At 37.0% G+C, this 20,329-nt stretch overlaps 1 protein-coding gene across 1 annotated transcript; it reads left to right on the forward strand.

Annotated features, from left to right (window-relative positions):
* The first annotated feature begins 361 nt into the window (after window positions 1-361).
* scn4ba (sodium channel, voltage-gated, type IV, beta a) lies at window positions 362-19,192 on the forward strand. The gene is made up of 5 exons (XM_026192888.1): window positions 362-1,203; window positions 8,743-8,906; window positions 11,345-11,564; window positions 11,790-11,919; window positions 13,213-19,192. The coding sequence occupies exons 1-5, from the start codon at window positions 1,110-1,112 to the stop codon at window positions 13,304-13,306; spliced, it is 702 nt and encodes a 233-aa protein (XP_026048673.1). The 5' UTR covers window positions 362-1,109; the 3' UTR covers window positions 13,307-19,192.
* The last annotated feature ends 1,137 nt before the right edge of the window (window positions 19,193-20,329 follow it).

The raw sequence follows: 20,329 nt of genomic DNA on the forward strand, positions 1-20,329 counted from the left end.
TAAAAACCTGAAAACTCTTTACAAAAAATTCCACTGTAGTGATATTTTGATGACAAACTCAACACTGCTGCTGTGAAACTCAAGTATAGGGAAGAGAGCCACTGGAAGCAAAATGCGATTGCCAACACAGATATAAAGTTGAACCATGAAATGAGAGAAGCATGAAAGTGGAGACATGAGCAAATGATGTAGTGAAGTATGTGGTATGGGTGAAACACCCACCCTGTGACTGACTCGGAGACCTTCTTGAGCAAAGGCTGACTCAGCCGTTCTGTGCTGGGCGCATGTGTGTGTGTGCATCTATGTGGCAGCAGACATCACCCAGTACCCCTCACCCCCACTCGCTATCCCCTCCTTCTCTCGCTCGCTCTCTCTTCACCTCTACCTCTGCAGTACCTCATTTCTCCCTGTGCCGGCACGGGAAACACGCATACTTTCTGCTTTTCTGCCTGCTGGCTCTCCTCCAGCATCCTTCTGTGCCTCTTGTGTGTTCTCCTCCCCCTCCAGCCTATGTCTCCCTCCCACCCATGGGGTTTGTTGGCCAGCCTGGTTACCTGACTATTCCTGCTGCTGTTAAAGGAGTGGAGCGGTCTGACACAACGCTGCTACCCTGGTGCCGCTCTGCCTCGCTACTCCTCTATGCCTTTCGCCTCACACTCTGCTTTGCTGGATAATTACCACTGTGTCTGCCAGAGACAGCGACAGAGGACAGGAGAGGAGGGAGGCAAAGAAACAGAGAGGCTGCACTCTTTGTTCAACTGCTGCATTCTTCAGTCTTTCCTTTCCTCTGCTTCCCCGGGCTGCAGGAGAGCAGTGCAAGGAACAACTTGATGTGAGAAAGCTCCCTAAAGAAATTTTATCCTTCTCTCTTTTGCGCTTCCTCATTCTGTTCATTACTGGGACAGAGTGCAGAGGAGGAGAGAAGAGGGAGGGACTGAGAGCAAGACTCTGCCTTCAGCTGCACAGCTCAGTGTCCCACCTTGGTCCAGAGGCACATAAGTCAAACACTCACAGTGACTGGCAGACAAGGAGACAGACTGACAGAGACACACATTGTATACATATAGACAGGCAGAGAAGAACAGAGACAGACAGGTGGCGTAGGTGTCATGGCGTCAGTGGACAGCACTGGTTCAAGTGTCTCTGGTCGACTGAGATCAGGGGATCTACTTCACGCTGGTCTGGCAGTTGCACTGCTGCTTGGTGAGTTACACTTATCTCTGTACCTTTAAGTGCCATGTCATTCCACTCTTTTCAAACATGTCTCTGGATGGGGCTATCCCTTTAATTGCCTATACATTTTAACTTGTTTCTGTGCCCTTTAGACCTTCTTCATTTGCTCCTTTTGCTCGCTTTTTCTTATTTATTATGTCTGAGTGGGTGGTACAGCCCTCTTACAGTAAATCAATACCTTTTTTTGGTTATTCTATATCTGCTATATCTACATCTGCTGCTCTGTCGCATCTGCTTCAGCACTCATGTTTAATCATTATCTTTCCATACCCAAACACTACAATGTATGGTGCTGTCACAGGTGATGTTTAATTGTTAAACAATCAGGCCAACAATACAAACCTTTGACTTAGATCAGTTTCATGTTGTAGGGTTGCTGCTGGACTGTTTGAGTAACTGACACTTCGCACTTTGAAATTCTACTTTAAACATAGCCTTCATATAGGAGAAACTAAAACAAATAATTAACTTTTGGTTTTCAAAGTAAAGAAAAACAAGCTATAGTTTATCTACATGCATGCCTGTGTGAACATAGCATTACTGGTAATGACGTAGTGGTGCAGTGATGATCTGTGCTTTTGCTCGTACCCTCCCTGATTTTGTTGTAGTGCCCAATAGTGCCCCCACATCCAAAAATCCCCCCCTGGCTCTCAGTTGTTTGGAAAGTTGAGCACCATTGAGTTTTATGAAAGAAAAATGGAACTAGTATGTGTCCAGTATCGCAATATTAGTGTCGTCTTTAGATAACCGACAAGTAAGATTAGAATGCATCTTATCTTTCCGCTTTTTAAAATGTGTTTTAGATAAAAAAACTAAAAAAACAAACAGCACTTTGTTGTTTCAATTTTGTTTTGTTTTATTTTTTGGCAAATATTTGGGCTTTTTATGTTTTCCAACCAAACATCAGGGGTAAATATTAAAACAAATAACTTTAGTTCAATAACACATGTAATTTTGCATTTTGGTAAAGTTATTGACTAAATTATTCAAGAGTCCATGAGTCCAGGTTAGCGGCAGCACCAAGACCAAATCATCACTTGTCCCAGTAGGGTCAAATTTGGTCATAGCATGTCCCATACTGAAAACATGCGAACACACTTCTGACTAGCTAACACAATGCAACATTAGTTCACTTTAAAGGGATTAAACAATAGTTTAGTTCTTTTGAATAGATATGATAAATATATGTACCAGAAACTTTTAACAAAATATTCATTTAAGAAAGAGGAACAAATACAGGCAATATACACACTTCATTTACATCATAGTTCGCATACACAAAAAATAGTTGTAAAGCACAATTTTACAATTATTCATCTTATACATCTTATTCATATTCATTTGTTTCTTGTTGTATTTCATTGTCAGTACACATATTTCCAAATGAAATTGTTGAGTGTTGTGGAAAGTCATACTGCACCAAATAACACTTTCTTAGTAAAATATTTTCCCAAAAATCTTGCTAAAACAGCATTGATCTGGTTGTTTTGTCTAAATTACCAGCTAAGTTCAGTGGAATTTCTCTGAAATCATTTTCTCATAAGTACATATTCTCAGACTGAATCCCACTGTCCCAGCAGACATTAGATACACCAACAGATAAGTACAGGCAAGGCTAACACAAATAAGAAAGAAGCATAAACTGTATAACAAATTATATTTTTTATCAGCAAATTCTTAAAGGATAGCCACAGCATTATAGAGCATTAACAGTCTGACTCAAGTGGTGGTGCGAGATTGGTTTACATTAAGTACCTGTAAATTTAAATAAAATAAGTTCAAATATCTTTTAACCCATAAGAGCCCGACCCATTTCCACACTCAGGAAAATTATGGGAGCAGTAAAACAGCAACATCAAGTTCAATCAACAAAATAGATTATATAAGAGGTGTCACCGTAGGTTCTTAAACATTAAAATATGTAACTCAATATCCCCAAAATACCTTCATTTTCACAAATGAATAGATTATAACTTAAATTTTAACTTAACATCATGACTCAACAACAGCCCGACAGTCCATATTCCAAGTTAGAAGAACACTTAAATTTCAATTCAAGGTCTACACTTATGAATAAATACTTTCATTTGACTATATCCTCCTGAGAACTGAGGAAAGAATCTTCCCATTGAACTATTTTTGGGATTTCCTTCCTCTTTGGAGCTAAAAGAGAGCACCGAAATGCACAAGATATCAATGGAAAGCCCAGGATGTCCTCTATTTAGTACATTAGGACTTATTATGATAGCTCAAATAAGTCACAAGATAGAGACCAAAAACAAATGTCCATTACAATGGACATAAATGGATGGGCTGGTTCTCTGGAGGATATTCTCACCTCTATTTAAGAGATCCGGTTCATCTGTTATGAAAATGTCCACCTTAAATGCATTTTATCATTGTTAACATCTTATATATTCAGGATATGGTTATTTATCTAAATTGTGTCTGTATTGGAATGCTCAACTGTTTCTCTTATGTAATCAAGTAATACCTAAATCAAGTAATGTGCAAAGTATTACAGCAATATGTCACAACAAAACCTTTTGGCAACAGAGAATGAAGAGAATGAAGGCAGTGAAGCAAAGGTCCCAATAAAAGTCAGGTGTGAAATTAAGGAAAAATGTTTAACAGTAGGTTGTTCTCATTAACATCTCCGGATCTATATGAAAGTGTCATTCAGTATTAACAGACAGAAGCTGTTATTGCAGCAGGACCACAGACAAAACTTGGAATAATGACTTTTTTGCAGAATAAAGACAATCTTCAGATATCTGTAACTTTTCAGCATGGAAGATGCAAAAGGTTGGAACAACTGTCATGCCAACTACTTTCATTTTTTCCATTTTCATTCACGCAAAATTATTCATCATCCTTTTTTGTGACGAATAAACAAAAGATACAGTAAAAAGCAAAATGATAGAGTGATCATGGAGTAACATAGTAATCATGTTAACATTTCTCCAGTACTGTGCCTGAAAATGCAGTTACTGCAGCATTGTTTGTATGAATATCACATTGCATATATTACCTGAAGTGAAAAACTGAAACTATCTTGTCCCACAATACCAGCAGCTCTGCCTATTAAGTAACTCAGCTGCTGGTGTAATTCTTTGCCCATTCACCTTGAAAAGGACATCTCACATGCCTCACCTCTCTCATATCCATTCCCCTGTTCTTTCCTTGTGACCCCTTTCCATCACTTCCTACACATTGTAACTCCTGCATTACCTACGCTTCCTTGTTCATAGTACCCCCCTCTCCCACATTTCCCATCACTTCCCTGTATATATTGCAGAATAGTGTCCTCAGTCAGTTCTCTATGGGTTCTCTTAGAAATACATTAACTTTTCAATTACTGGCCTACTTAAAAAAAGAAGAAGAAAAAAAACAGTCACCTTGACAGTCAGGCAAGGACACACACACACATACATGCACACAGACACATATGCACATACATGCACACACTCAGTTGCTTTTCAGACCTTCAGTATTACTGATATGTACACAAACACTTAAAGTAAGTGCATATATACAGTTCACATACATGCACATGCACACACATACACAGACACACACGTCACATAAAAAGATAACTGCATACATTACATAAGTGAATTGTACACTACTTCAGGATGTGAATCTGTGGGCGGTTTCAGGACAAACTGTTTAGACAAAAAAAGAGGATAGTGAAGAGAAAAGTGATGTACAAAACCATGATAGTAGAGAGCAGTAAAGCCAAGGAGGTGTCAAGTTTATTTCTAAGCATGAGGAGGGGGCACCATATAATCCATTTGGAAACGTTTTTGGAAATGGATAACATCTTTTTTTTTCTCCACTAGAGCATTTTGTTTCACAGACTATTCACTGAAAATGTGCAACTAATTACTGATAGAGATAAATGTTTGTTTTCATTGTTGCAATTACCAAAGAGTTTAAAAGATAGTTCAATGTTCAAAACCTCTAAGCCTCTTAAAGTAGAAAATACAAACACACACACACACACACACACACACACACACACAAACACAACCCCGTTCAGCTATTTTACTGAGGACCTTCATTGACATAATGCTTTCCCTAGCCCCTTACCCTAACCCTAACCATTAAAAATGAATGCCTAACCCAAACCCTTACCCTAAACCTAATCATAACCTAATTGTAAAACTGACACTAAAACCACATTTTGAGCCTCAAAATTACCTTTAAATGCCTTCAAATTTGTGAGGACCGGGTTGTGTGTCCTCACAAGTGACTGTTGGTTCTCACTAGTATAATAGAATGCAGATTTCGGTCCTCACAAAGATAGCTAGACAGGAACACACACACACACATATGTTTCCATGTTCTTATTTAGGGATTGTCTCCCCCAGGAGCAACTTCTGAAAGCAACTAAGACAGAAAGATTGAGGGATAAAAGGAGTGAAAGCAGAATTGTCCAGACTGTCCAGTGCTATAAAAAAGTAAGTCAGGCTATTAAAACAGAGCAAAAGTGGAATCAGAAAACAAACAAGTTCAAAACTAAAAATGCTTGAGCTGAAAGTGGATGAGTCAGCATAACTGAAGAGTTAAATACCAGGTGTTACAAAAAAAATCAAGAAGAGCGGGTAGGACAAAAGCATATAGATGACCAAAAAAGCAAAGCCAAACAAACTGATGCTTCCTTGATGTATAAATATTTATTTGTAAGGTAGTGCACATATTTATTATAACCAATATGTGACTTGCAGAAGGAACTCTTTTAGTTAATTTCATCTGAAAAAATAAATAAATAAATAAAATACAGACAGAGGTTTGTGTCTGTGAAGGTTCTCAGTCATCCAGGTCATCGTAGTCAAAGGAGCTTGCAAAGAAAAGCGTCTGGACTTCTTTAAGTTGCTTGAAGACGTTTCACCTCTCATCCGAGAAGCTTCTTCAGTTCTAAGGTCAAATGGTGGAGAGTCCCAGATATAAACCTAGTGGGAGTATCCCCCCACAGAGGGACAAAAGGACCCCCTGATGATCCTCTAATCGCCTGAGCCAAGGTGTGAAACTGGGTGTGGGTCCCAATCAGCCAGAGTTTCAGGTGTGTTCATTGTGAAACCTGGCCCCACTTTATCATGCGAATTCCTGAGGTCAGATGCCCCAGGATGTGAGTGGGCGTTAAGGCGTCTGGGAAGGGATCTCAAAACTGGATTATAGATGGCAGAGAGTTGGTGTCGTAAACCCCCGCCTCTGTTCAAAGATGGTCGCTCACAGTGGACATAGATGGCTTCTTTCACTCCTCTTTCACTCACTCCTCTTTGGTTTGAAAGAGGAGTGAAAGAAGCCATCTATGTCCACTGTGAGCGACCATCTTTGAACAGAGGCGGGGGTTTACGACACCAACTCTCTGCCATCTATAATCCAGTTTTGAGATCCCTTCCCAGACGCCTTAACGCCCACTCACATCCTGGGCCATCTGACCTCAGGAATTCGCATGATAAGGTGGGGCCAGGTTTCACAATGAACACACCCGAAACTCTGGCTGATTGGGACCCACACCCAGTTTCACACCTTGGCTCAGGCGATTAGAGGATCATCAGGGGGTCCTTTTGTCCCTCTGTGGGGGGTTACTCCCACTAGGTTTATATCTGGGACTCTCCACCATTTGACCTTAGAACTGAAGAAGCTTCTCGGATGAGAGGTGAAACGTCTTCAAGCAACTTAAAGAAGTCCAGGCGCTTTTCTTTGCAAGCTCTTTTGACCACAGACAGAGGTTTATTTTTGTCTATGTATTTGCACTACTGGAACCCAATACTCTTCAGTGGGAGTTCCACCCACACTTACAATCCCTTGCTTGTATCATTAACCCTAAACGCTTACTTCAGCAATATCTTTCTTTTTATTTATATCATTTTACAAAAGCAGCTGATAAAAAAACAGAAAGAATGACAATTCAAATACTGAGTGTTTTTCCCAGTACGAATTAAAAGTTTCAGCTCCAGTAAGTCTTACTTGAAACAATCTTCTTACAACACTATTACTTTTTTTCTGAAAATGTTTTATTAGTTCTAGCCATACACAGCAAATCACCATTAATATACTTAACTCATTCACTGCCAGCCATTGGCAGTGAATGAGTTAAACCCATTGACTCATACACTGCAATTGACGGCTATAGACGTCAATGGCAGTGAATGAGTTAATATAATACAAAATAAGTTGTGCTGTCTGTTGAATGAGTTCTATCCAAGTAACTTTTTCTATGTATATTAAGAAAAGGTTATTTCACATTAATTGTATTTTTTTGTTTCATTAACCAGCCCCAGTGCCAGTGTTGTGATGGTAACAATACAGCTGAAAAGCAACTTTGTATCAATATTTCTGCTGTTGAATTTTTTTCCTCCAAATCACATTAATACATTTTCTGATTTCTTTAACATTTGAATTGAAAAATGGTAAATGACAATGTGTGCCTAGAACACGTGATTTCAAGTAGTAAAATGATTTCATCCATATCCAGTAATATGAGGACTCAAGTGTTTGAGATTCTTGTGCTAACGCAGATTTATTCAAAGCATTCCAGAGCAGGTGATGCAAAATTCTTTTAAGCAAGTATACATACATGTCTATGTCTATGTGTCCTCAGCAGAGGCATACATGTACTCTAACCTTGTCTGTACCTTGTCCAAGTGAAATGTGATCCTGAGCAGGTCAATGGGGAAGAGAGTATTTATAAATAGACCCCAAGTGTGTGAGAGAGAAACCAGAGCAACAATCTGAGAATTACACCAGCTGTCATTGCAAAACCCACATAACATGCCTGGCCATGTGAATTTAAGTCGCATGACTCTTATACTCTATTCATAAATTGGATTAGTTGGGTCTTGAAAAAATCAAAGGTTTTGATTGCTTAATTAGTTTGACCTGATGAACTAGAGAACAAATCTTTTCTCTTTAGAAATGGTACCAAAATTCTATGTTTCTTTTTTTTTTTTTTTACATTTTTTTTTTTAACATTAAGACCAATAAAAGAGAGAGGTTTTACATAGAGGACATCATACAGTATAAATGTCATTTGGTAAAATTGTCAGTTGCTTCTGCAAAGTTGCATTTAGAACCTAACCTAATTTTTCAAAGCCTAAAGTTCGCCATAAAGTCCATAAAGTACACAAAAAAAGTAATCAGGGAGCATGTGGTCATTTTTTTCCCTGTGACAGCAATTTTAAATATATTAGGTTTAGACTCCATATTAAGATTTTTATTCACAATTTAATTTTAAAAGAAGAGAGACAGAATAGTGTTGCCTACTTGGCCACATTCTACTTTTACTTAAGTTATATCATAATGAATTCATACATAATTAAGTCTCAATAAACTGATGCCACAACAAATATTGCAAATATCAAACAAACACAAAACTCTGTACTATCTTTTACTTTTTTATTTTCATTTTGCCTTATATAATTGTGTTTTTATTGCTTTTCAAAAACCGTTTTCTATCCTTTTCTAAAAACTTTTTAACTTTTCCTTTCTCCCTTGGTTTAGGCGTATGGACTGTTGGTGGACTGGAAGTTTCCACAGGTAAAGTGTCTTCAATCGAAGCAATGAATGGCTCCACGGTTTTGTTGCCCTGCACTTACTCTTCATGTATTGGCATCGAAAATCTCTACTTCAACTGGCAATATAATGACAATGGAACTCTCATAAAGGTACGTGCACACAACCACAACACCAACAGGGATACAAAAAAGCATAAAAATAGTGATTCCTGACATTTTCATATGTTTCGTGTCTCATCGCATAAACAGTCAGTGAGTGTATGCTGTTGTATTTCTGAAGGCATGGGGATACAGTTTTGTTCATAAGTATTTTGATGAACAGATAGTTCTTGTAATTTTGCCTTTGTTAACTATCACATGTGATTGTTTTTTTTTTTTTTTAGTACAGCCTGTATTAACTGTTTAGGAAATGCAGCCATTTTTTAATACACAGGATCTGCTTGTATTATTTGAAAAGCCTCTGTAGGTTATGACGGCCTGAAGTCTAAAATTCACGAACATCACCAAATGCTGTGTTTCCTCCCTTGAGATGCCAGGCCTTTACTGCAGTCACCTTCAGCTGCTGCTTGTTTGTGGGTCTCTCTGCCTAGAGGTCTGCCTTCCGCAGTGTTGGAAAGGTTACTTTTAAAATGTATTCCACTACAAATTACAGAATACATGCCCCAAAATGTAGTTTTTAACGTATTCCGTTAAGCTACTCAGTGTGAGTAACATATTCTGAATACTTTGGATTACTTAATATATTGTCGTGTTTTTTTACAACTACGTGAATGTACTATTGCTGTGTGATTTATTACTATTACTGAAGGCTTCCTGCCACCAAAATCACATTGTTAGCTTGCGTTAGCTGAGGTTAGTTCATAGACTGCTTTCAGAATTGCACATGATTATTTGCAGCTCGCAGGTTGTTAATGTTTAAGCAGGTCTAACAATCTGCAGTCTATGAACTAACTTAGGCTAACGCCAGCTAACAATGTTAGTTCGGTGGCGAGTAGCATCCAGTAATAGTAACAAATCACTCAGCAATAGTACATCAGAGATACTGAAGTGGCACATAACCCAGGTAGCTACCACAACTAAAACAAGGTAGCTGCAGTAGGCTAACATTCATTGTTAAAAAAGAACTTATTTCCAGATGTTTGTTTAGGTTGGAGTCTTTTGACGCTGCGAGCAGCTTGGTTGCTGGCAAACAGTGTTTGCATGGCATGGTCAAATTCACCCATCCCTTTCTTCTTTAAATATGAAGTGGTGTCGGAATTTCAAAGTAAGAAATCCATTCCTGCTCGTACTCTGCTGGCTCTGTTGTGCTGTCGCTGGGTCCATTGTGTAACTGACACCACCAATGTTAATGGGACGCTTACATTGGAGCCTCTTATTTCGTGTCTTGTTTGGGTTTCTGGCTATGTGTGGAGTTACCAAAATTGGAGAGGTGATAGTCTAAGAAAAGACCGTTGTGTAATCCAGTTATTTCAACAAAGTAACTATATTCTAATTATCACCGTTTTAAACGGTAACTGCAAGGGAATACAGTTGCTCATATTTTGTATTTTAAATACGTAACACCAGTTCATGTATTCCGTTACTCCCCAACACTGGACTTCTAAACTCTACTGAAAAGAATGCTCTGGTGGAAAGCATGTTCTGATATCATGTGACTCACTTGGTCATTTAATTAAATCCTGTTTCTTTGTCTTGAGAGGCTCTTTGGTTGCTTGTGCAGCATACATTGGGTGATTAACGATTTGCACTTTGTGCTGCCCAATAAATTTTTCAACATTTGTCAGGATCTGAGGAGCAATTGTAGCCCTGTACATTTCAGAATTCATCCAGCCACTGACAGCAGTCACGTGATCCGTAAACACAAGTGAATGAGTTCTGTTGCAAACCATACATACCTATGCCATTATATTGGCTTCACCACGCTTCAGATCATTATTTTTTCTTTTTTTTTTCTATCTTTAACCATTGGTTTGCATCTTGTTGTAAATGCTCTGTATTTCCATTAATCAAGACATCTGTTGATTGTAGACTTTGACAATGATGTAGCTACCTCCACAGTGTTGCTGACTTTGTTAGAAGTTGTGAAGGAACTTTTTTCTTGACCAAAGAAAGAATTCTATGATCATTCACTTCACAGGTGTCTCCACAGGTTTCCCTGGCCTTTAAGTCTTGCTGAGCTGCCCGGTTCATTCCATCTTTTGATCAATGTGCCAAATAGCTGATTTGGCCACGTTTTTTTTTTTTAGCTTGATTATGGCATAACTACATGTTCTTTCAGACAGCTACCAAATACAAGTTCAAGTCCAGATCACAATTTCCTTAATATTTAAGAAAGTGTCAAGGGACCCTTTACCTGGCCATAAAACTGCTTGTCAATTATTTTTGAGTCTCTAAAAATGGGGAACTATATATAAAAATGCCCAAACAGGTAATAAAACACTTTTGTTAAACCCCTTGAATTAAAGTCTTTGGTTTTCAGTGTGATGTGGTGGTGTACAAAGGCAAAATTACAACACAGTGTGTCATCATCCCAATGCTGTGTAGCTGACACCCAATACTGTGTATCTAAGGAAATATCTTGTGTGTAGTTATGTGAAGCGTTGATCCCTATGGAGGGTGTGGAGCCGAAGGTCCGTGTGTCCCATGAGCGTGTTGAGTTTGTCGGCTCCTCAAAGAGTAACAACATTTCGATCTTGCTATGGAATATCACCTTTGAAGATGAAGGAGAGTACATCTGTTTTGCCAGGAATCCAAAAGAGAAGAACCGCAACCACAGTGCTATCTTCACTCTTATAGTGGTGGATCAAAGTATGTAAAAGTTGCACAAACACCTGGCATACAAAAATAGAGCTTTATCTGACTTGCTGACTGAAAGTGTTTATAAAGTACATATACAAGTACATATATGCTACTAGCATCTAGTTTCAATCTTGTTAGAGCTCTAAGTCAGTTTTTACATACTCTGTATACTTGTTTGTCCTCACAAAGTCACTCTCTCTCTCTCTCTCTCTCTTTCTCTCTCTACCTTTTCAGTGAAGGAAGTTGACAACACTTTGACAATCATTATTGTCTCAGCGTTGGGTGGAGTCATAGGCTTAGTTATCATTGTCATGGTGATAAAGGCTGTTGTTGTTCACTTCCTGCAGAAGGATGATGAGAAAAAGTGAGTAGATCATTGACTATCTTATAAGGACATTTAGAACAAATCAACAATACTGATTATAGATAATCTTTTTATCATATATATTTGGGTCAGCTACAGTCAAACAGCCAAAAACTGTGTATTGCTGGCAAAAAGAAATTTGGTCTATTATATGCTAGTTTTATAACTGTTTCTACAAATTTAACATCTTGTGAAATAGGGTGTAAACATTTGTGAAGTTTTCACCATTAATGAAAAAAAATTCCAGCTTTTAAGGAACCATTGAATTTTTTTTCCTGATATGGTTTTTATTCATATATTTTTATTCATATACATATGTTACAAGTCCTATGATGTCATTGACTTTTGCAGATACTATAGCCTGCAACACGCAGCTCAAAACGAAATGTACAGAAGTTATGAATAATTAAGTGTGGTGAAGTACTGTTTATATTTCCTGTTTAATCACACAAGTAATGCACTGTTACGGCAACACAATTTTTCAGACAAGACATACTGACATGAAGAATAAGTCAAGTGATCTTTATACATACATGTCGTAAATAATATTTTTATGTACTACAAATATTTTTAAAATGTGCAAGTCTTATTTGATTTCTAAAAAGTATAACAAAAAGTTTGAATGTTGGAAATAAAAATGAAAGAAATTGCTTGTCATACTCCAGTTTGCAAAAGAAGTAGAATTATTAGCTTTCTGTTATCTTTTTTATTGACATAAAAAGTGCATCTAGCAGTGAAAATCTGATATTAGAGGAAATTCAAATGTGTTACATCATAATTTCAAGAGTATTTGCTTTCATATAACAAATGAACAATTTATATTCGATGAATACAACTAAAATCATTGTAACCTTTATCACTAGGTCTAATGTCATATCATCAACACCAGTTCATATAAAACTACATTATTTACTGAAAAATAATTTTGTGTCACAAAGATTTACCCTGTTGTTTGACTGTGGCTGACCCAGGCACTCATTTGGCCATGTTAATAGATTTTTTTGTATTTTTCTAATTAAAATATCTGATGTAATCAGTAATGGTTTTATGCTGACAATATAGGTCAAATTGTCTCAGAACAAAGTGGGCAATTATTATGAATCTGTTATATTATATAATAACGAAATAATGTCACCCATATTCTATGTTTCCAAAACAAAATTATTATTTGAAGCTCATTGGGTTAAGTTTTTTTAAAACCCCTGCAATTTATATGGCACATGGCCCTTATCGCTTGTATTTGTCTCCTTTTATAGGTGTTCAATATAACCTTTGTTTCTCTTATCTCTACAGTAAAGAGTGCCTAGTGAGCTCCTCAGGGAATGACAACACAGAAAATGGTCTTTCAGGAGCCAAAACTGAAAACAAAGGGACACCAAAGGCTTGAACAAAATGTTAAGTATGCCTACATGTTTGTATATATGTTAGACAAATGTACACACTCAGCGAAAAATCAATTATCTTACTAGCGGCTAACAAAAACAACTTGTAAAAATGTCTATTTTAAATCATGCTTGAGATTTGGGAAGTGTGAAGTGTGCATAGGCCTGGATCTCTCTCACTTACCATGGTAGCCCATTTGTTCCACTGTACAGCTTCTGCTCCACTTTCTTCACATTGCAATCTCCAATTTATGCAGTTGATGTGTTATTTTTTTCTATGTACTTTCTTACTATCTAATAACATTCACACTACGTTAAAGCAAAAACGCATCACAAGGCCGAAATCTTTTTTATACACCCAATGTCAGTATTCAGTTTCCAGTCCAAAACATGCTTTACAGTATCAGCTGAGAAGCTACAATATGTTGGATTCTTAGTCTGGAACTCTACAACTCCAAGTGAAACTTGGACTTAGATATACTCAACCAGTGGGAACAAATATCTTTGATGCCATGTTGAACTGCCATAATGAAAAACTGCCAGGATGTCAGTCGAAGAACAGCACAACACTGCTCAAATTCTTTCCCTTAGCTCTCAAATGATATAAACGCACCTGGATGAAAATAAGCCAGGTGGTAACTGACTAGAAGTTTGGTTATAAAGAAAAGATAAAATTTTTTAGTCCCAATCACATAAATTGTTTATAAATAAAATAGGAAGTTTTACATTTTAAACACTGACTGTAAAATTTGTATTTTGCCATTTTAAACACTGGGCGCTGTTTTACTGATTAACTGTGTTTGAAAGGTAACGAGTAAATCCCAACTGTTTCCAAAGGATCTTTCTGACATTAACCTCTGAAATGCCAATTTTCATGTGACTTCTGGGTTCAGATTAGACACACTGCTGGTTTGTTTGGGCCAAAGATTTTCTGTGAAATGCTGGTTAGCAGGGACTAACAAATGGGCTTACCTTAGGTGAATAAAAGATCCAGTTCTGCACAGGTTTTATTGTTTTGCTTTAGATAAACACAGGTGCCTGTTCTGCTTCTGCTCCCTTGGCTGGTGAGAAGAACTTACATAAAAAAAAGAAGAACCCTAACCACCATCAAAGACAATCCCCAGACCCAGCTCCCTATTGAAAGGAATGAACTTAATCATGCTGCTTCTGACTAATAACCAATGCATTTTGAGCATGTGCACATTTTATATAGCTTCGTATAAGATTATATATTACACCATAATACAGGAACATTTCTGTGTGTCTCTGTTTGGTCCCCTCCACGCTGGCCAGAACTGCGGGAAGCTCTGTCAATGCTCATCTCAACACTGCTGCAACTGTTTAACACCTTTTTAGCCACGTCAGGGTTATTGAAAAATAACTTTTAGAATATTGGCCGACAAGTTTACTGTAGAAAAATTAATAAATGAAAGAAAGTTTACACTTATTGAAAAAGTGAGAACATTTCAGCAGCTCTGTTTAAGTGAAAGAATTGAAAAGCCCTGCCAGAGGAGTTTGAGAAGCTGCTTGATGGCTTATTAGCCGGATATCCTTATAAGCACATGCAGCTCAAAATGCTAATTTCCAAATTTACATGTGGATTCAATGAAATACATATAACTCAAAGGAAACTTGCCAAACCCATCAAGAATATACAAGTCCAGTAATATAGCCTTGGTAGTGCAGGTAGCATTGTCTTGGGGCAGCTCACTGCAAAAGAATGTAAATACTGCTGGGCAGTCAAATATTGCCCAAAATGTATGTTTTCATTCAGTACAAAAAATATATCAAAGAAATATTAATATTATTCTGAATTGAATGTGTGTGAATGCCCCTCAAGGGCAGTCATAAGTGCTTGTTGGTCAGCTACATTATTTTGTGTACATCTACAACTGGCCAAAACTGAGCATGTTATAGAGTTTAAACTGATAAAATTACTACTTGACTGTATTTAAAACCCTGACCATTGAAGATTTTAAACTTTTTGTTCAGACTTCACAAACAGCCCCAGTGTTGATCTTAGCTGTTTAAAAGGGACGTCGGTTGATGTTGCTGAGAGTAAATTGAGCAATTTTAAATTAAAAAATGTTTAAGTAAATGCTTAAATGTGCACAATATAAACACCAGTACATATTTCTTTCAAGAAACGCCGAATTGGAAAATGTAACAAAATCTTCATAAATTCACATTTCTGTTTCATTCTTTCATAAGTCAACAAGGATTGGTTTACTGCTAAAATGCCCCTGGGAAATTAGAACCACCTCTCTTTGTAGTTTGTAGTCACAGTCACTTTGACGTCCTTTCTATGAGGACCGCAGACATGCTCTGCATAAATAGTTTGAACAGCTGAAAGCTACATACATACATTACACGCTACTACACAAATACCCACATAGGAGGATTCATTTTGATACCAGAAAACAGCTCACTGGCCTTGCCTGCAAACAATACAGCACTTTATCAGTGTTAAAGTGGTTTTGTTACAATGGCAAATCACGGAAGTGGCCTCACAGTTGCCATTCTTTTATACTATATATTAAGAGAATTAACAAAAACTCAACATTCTCACTTTGTGTTTGTCATTTTGACCGAGTACCTGACAGCAGCACTGTGTCAAATGGTTTTAACTTCGAGTACATGTTCACTTACTGGAACAGAGCTCTATGACAAGCTTTTATTTTATTTTTCTATTTGTTCACGTCTGTCAGCCTGCTCCTCTCTAATACTGGAGTGCATTTCCCTTGCCTTCAATGGAAGCAATAAGACAGATATCAGATTATGCAATAACCTGTTATAAGGCACTTTAAAGATGTGTCTGGACTGGCTGGCAATTCTGTCCAAGGCACTGATCATTGTACCAATATATGTATCCACACCACAGAAATGTATCTCAGCTGAGTTTAAGTATGGTGATTAGGATCATATATCTACAGCAGATGGTTTTGTCTGCATTGGATCAATCTATATTAGGTCCCATTTACACTTGGCTCAAAATTCCTTGAGCAGATGAAAGCTGTATCAGGAAAAGCTTGAACCCAGGCCCGCATTATAACACATGTCTAACATATTACCCCATTTGTACTTTGCTATTTCATAAAAGTTGTATCTAGATGGAATAATAACACAGTGGTGGCCCTGGGAGTTCAGGGTGCTGCAGCTGCAGTTTCTGTTTTCGCTGTGGATTATTTCTTTGTTAGTTTGTTGTTGTTTTTGTATTTATTACTTTGTCAAACTGTTGAAGATGTGTCTCAGTATGCTTTTATTTACATTTTTTCAATGTATGTTTTACTCAGAGCTCTCAGGGCTACTGTACTAATGGGCTAAAAACACCCTAATTGACACTGCCAACTGACAAATATGAAATGCCCTACAAGATAACCAATGCGCTGCCCCCTTACAGGAATACAATATATTTTTCTGTGTGTAATATAAAAGCAGCCATCGTTGCAATCACAGAAAACATCATAACTGACCTATTACAAATGTTCTTGCTTTGGAGTCCTAATTATAAGATTTGATGTTATGTACTGAGTAGTTGTTTGGTTGCACTTATGTGTTTGAGGGATGCATTTAATTACCATTGGAAGGAAAGGTGTAGAATATGACCTCAATTGACTCACGCAATCAGGTTTCATACAATATATAAAGTACAACGCCTATGCCCAAGAAGCACAAGTGTTTATTTTATTATACATTACTAAATAGTGTAAGTATACGCTGAGTATAAATGGGATCAAGAGTGAAATGTGATCAACCTTAACAGTACAATGTTAGAAGTGAATATATCCTGGTGAACCTGTAAAAATGTGAATGACGTGGATGTAAGGCATCACACACTGTCTAAGAGTTATGGGACCCCTCTGTAAAGAGGGTATATACATCCAAAGTCTTCCTGTTAGGGAAAAGCAATATTGTGGAGTTAATGTGTCCGTTAGTGTACTTTTCATAACCCTGACACTCAAAATACAGTATAGGTGGATTCACATAATACATAACTCAAACCTCACTATTTGTGTTTACGGATTTTATTCTTAATTTAAAGAAGAAAAACAAATGATAATAAAATACTTAAAAAACAACAAGCAGCAAATTAGGCATATGTATCTGAGCGGGTTATAAGAGGTATGTACTGTTTTAATAACAACCATAACTGATGTGATAAAATATGTATATGTGATGGGGAGAGGAGAGCTGTTTTAATGCATAACGCAGGTCTGGTTTTGGTACAGTTGCCTTTATAATCGTAAGACATTGTACTAAGCATTGAATGCATTATTATTATTGTTATGTTTGTTTGTTTGTTTTTTCATCTTTGGTGTTCTGATCTGTCCTGTCTTCCTCCAAGAAACACCTATACCGAACCTCTTGTGACTCTTGAAGTTAGCCAACAGCTTGCAGTGATTGCTGCAGTACTGAGTGTGCACGGTACAGTGTACAATGCTCCTCTGCAGTGGTGCAATACAGCACGCCAAATACAGTATGACTGCCACCCAGTGGTAAATGCCCCTGTAGTACAAGCCATGGTACTACTAGTGTGCATTTTGATTTGGACTATGAGGATTGCACATTATCAAACCATTGCCACAATTTTCAGAGTTACAGCAGTTCAAAGATGTATGATTACGCATCATGTTGCAATTGTTTCTCCTGCTTTATATAGTGCTAGTAGTCTAATGGGGAGGTGTGATGTATAAGTTTACACAAAAAAATTAGGAAAAAAATACATTGAACAATAAACCACGTATGAACAGTGGTTGTTCATCAGACTACTACTGGTGAGCATAAAATGGTTATAGACAGCATTCGTACTGCTGTAATATTATTCACTAGGTAACACAGTATTGTGAATTCTCATTGACTAGTATGATTTTTTAGAGTTAGTATTGCTCTTACTGCCAGAGCGGGTGAAACTCATACTGCCAATCCAAGAGTCTCATGTCTGCTGTTGTTACAACACGATTATAATGACACGCAATCTATTAACTACGGTAACACTACTAAAACATGATGTTGCATTACTGTCTACTGCTGTATAAAATGCATATGAAAGCTAATCTGTATATGATGATGCTCTATACTACTTCTGTATTTCTAGCAGCTGAAACTCACACTGCCAAGCCAAGAGTCTAATGTCTGCCTCCCACATTCCACACCAGAGCTGCAACTACTAGTCAGTTACTTAGTCAAGAAAAGGAATTGACAACTATTTTAAGGACATAGTTTGTAAGTCATCTTTCAAGTAAAAAGTGCCCACATTTTTATAGCATTGCGTTCTCAACATTTTCTGGGTTTTCCCCTCTTACACATTATAGGAAAGATTAATATAGTTCAGAAAAAATGGAATTTTTTGTCTTTTTTGATAATTTGAAGTTAACATTAGTGGTAAAAATACTAAACTATGATTCATATTGTGATTTAAACAAATAACTAACGTTTGACAGACAAAGACATCGAGAATTTCTTTTAGGTTTCATTTATAAGCACTGACCTCTCCACATGCTGTTACTGCAGTCCTGCATTTTAGAGTATTCTATCAATATTTTACATATTCTGGGGCTGCAAAACATAAATCTATCCCAAAAAAATGATTTTACAAGGTCATATCTAGAGCAAGCTAAGGCCACTGATAGCATACAAATTATAGCAATTGATAGAAAGTCGTACTGTTGCAGCAAATTCTTATGTTTTGTTTACATTACTGTAGTCTGTTCAACATAAACACACAAGCAAAATACATCTGCAAACACATTTCTTCTGGATCAACCTTCCTGTGAATATTCAGCTGTCTGTCTGTATTTGTGTCCACGTTGTTCATGCTCCCTTCATGACTATGCACTTCAAACTTTTCAATTATTAGCAAAGTACATCCTGAAAATAAAATGTTGATTGAATTTCCCAGAGTGCTGTTTTCTTTCTCTGTGTTTATTCAGCTCTGAAATCAGTTGATTTAGGATAGGTTAGATCTGCTCTTTGTCTGTGTAGTTGTTATACTGGTGGTCAATATATTAGTGCAAAACAAAAGCTACACAGCCACTAGCATAACAGAACATCTATATGATTTATACTATATTGTACTAGTTAATATTTTCATCCTAAGGAAATAAACTAGAAATATGATTTAAATGTCATACAACTTTAGTGTTGATAGTAGTATAGTACTCCATACTAAACTCCAACTAATTGAATGGAAAATGATTTCTAATCCCCCCCCCCCCCCCAAAAAAAAATAAATAAATAAATAAATAATTAAACAAAAGGAATAATTCATAGTAATTCACCAATATAGTTTTCTCTTATTATTCCATTCATTCTATTCCATTCCTTTACAATGCTATATTGTAGAGATGAACCTGGCACTGCACAAAACAAACAAAATATATTTTTATTGCAAATGAAAGCAGTCTTTCAGCCATGTTTACGCCTCAATTAAAAGAAAAAGTAAAAAAAAAACAAAAAAATGCACTTGTAGAAGTTAAATGATGTGACAGAAAGCTCCTTTTTGAAGTAATTATTCTTATGATTCTATGATGGGAATGTTGCCATGGAAATGGTCAGTCTTTTAGCTACTTTCTGATTAACCTATCTGTGTAAGCATAATAAAACCTTCAATTCTGGAGTCCTCCCTGTCAGGTAATGTGTGCCACACACTGGGTACATTGTATGCCACAATGCCAAATTTTTTTAAATGGGAATATTAATCTTTGATTTATTTTCATTGACTTTTCATTGATTATACCCATCATATTACTGGATCAGAATCCCTGTTTGTTGTTTTTGTTTTTGCTTCACTATGTCTCCAGAGCACAGTGGACTGCACATCAACCTAAACTGCGAAAGGTCCTTAGTTTGAAACTAGGACAAGCCACTTTGGGGTTATGCCAGGACGAAAGCATTCAAATCTGGCACATCAAACATGTGGAACTATGTGCTTGCTCTATATCTTGCTCTGTGGGCATTTACTTTATCCTACAAGCCTATGAGAAATCTCTCCTATATGGGTCTTTCATCTTAAATCCACAAGCACAGAC

This window comes from Astatotilapia calliptera, chromosome 14, assembly GCF_900246225.1.
Source record: "Astatotilapia calliptera chromosome 14, fAstCal1.2, whole genome shotgun sequence".
NCBI classification, from domain to species: Eukaryota; Metazoa; Chordata; class Actinopteri; order Cichliformes; family Cichlidae; genus Astatotilapia; species Astatotilapia calliptera.

Coding starts and splice junctions, on each gene's coding strand:
- scn4ba (XM_026192888.1), top strand. CDS start 1,110: ATGGCGTCAGTGGACAGCACTGGTTCAAGTGTCTCTGGTCGACTGAGA. Junction 1,204..8,742: donor GGCAGTTGCACTGCTGCTTG/GTGAGTTACACT, acceptor CCCTTGGTTTAG/GCGTATGGACTGTTGGTGGA. Junction 11,920..13,212: donor CAGAAGGATGATGAGAAAAA/GTGAGTAGATCA, acceptor TTATCTCTACAG/TAAAGAGTGCCTAGTGAGCT.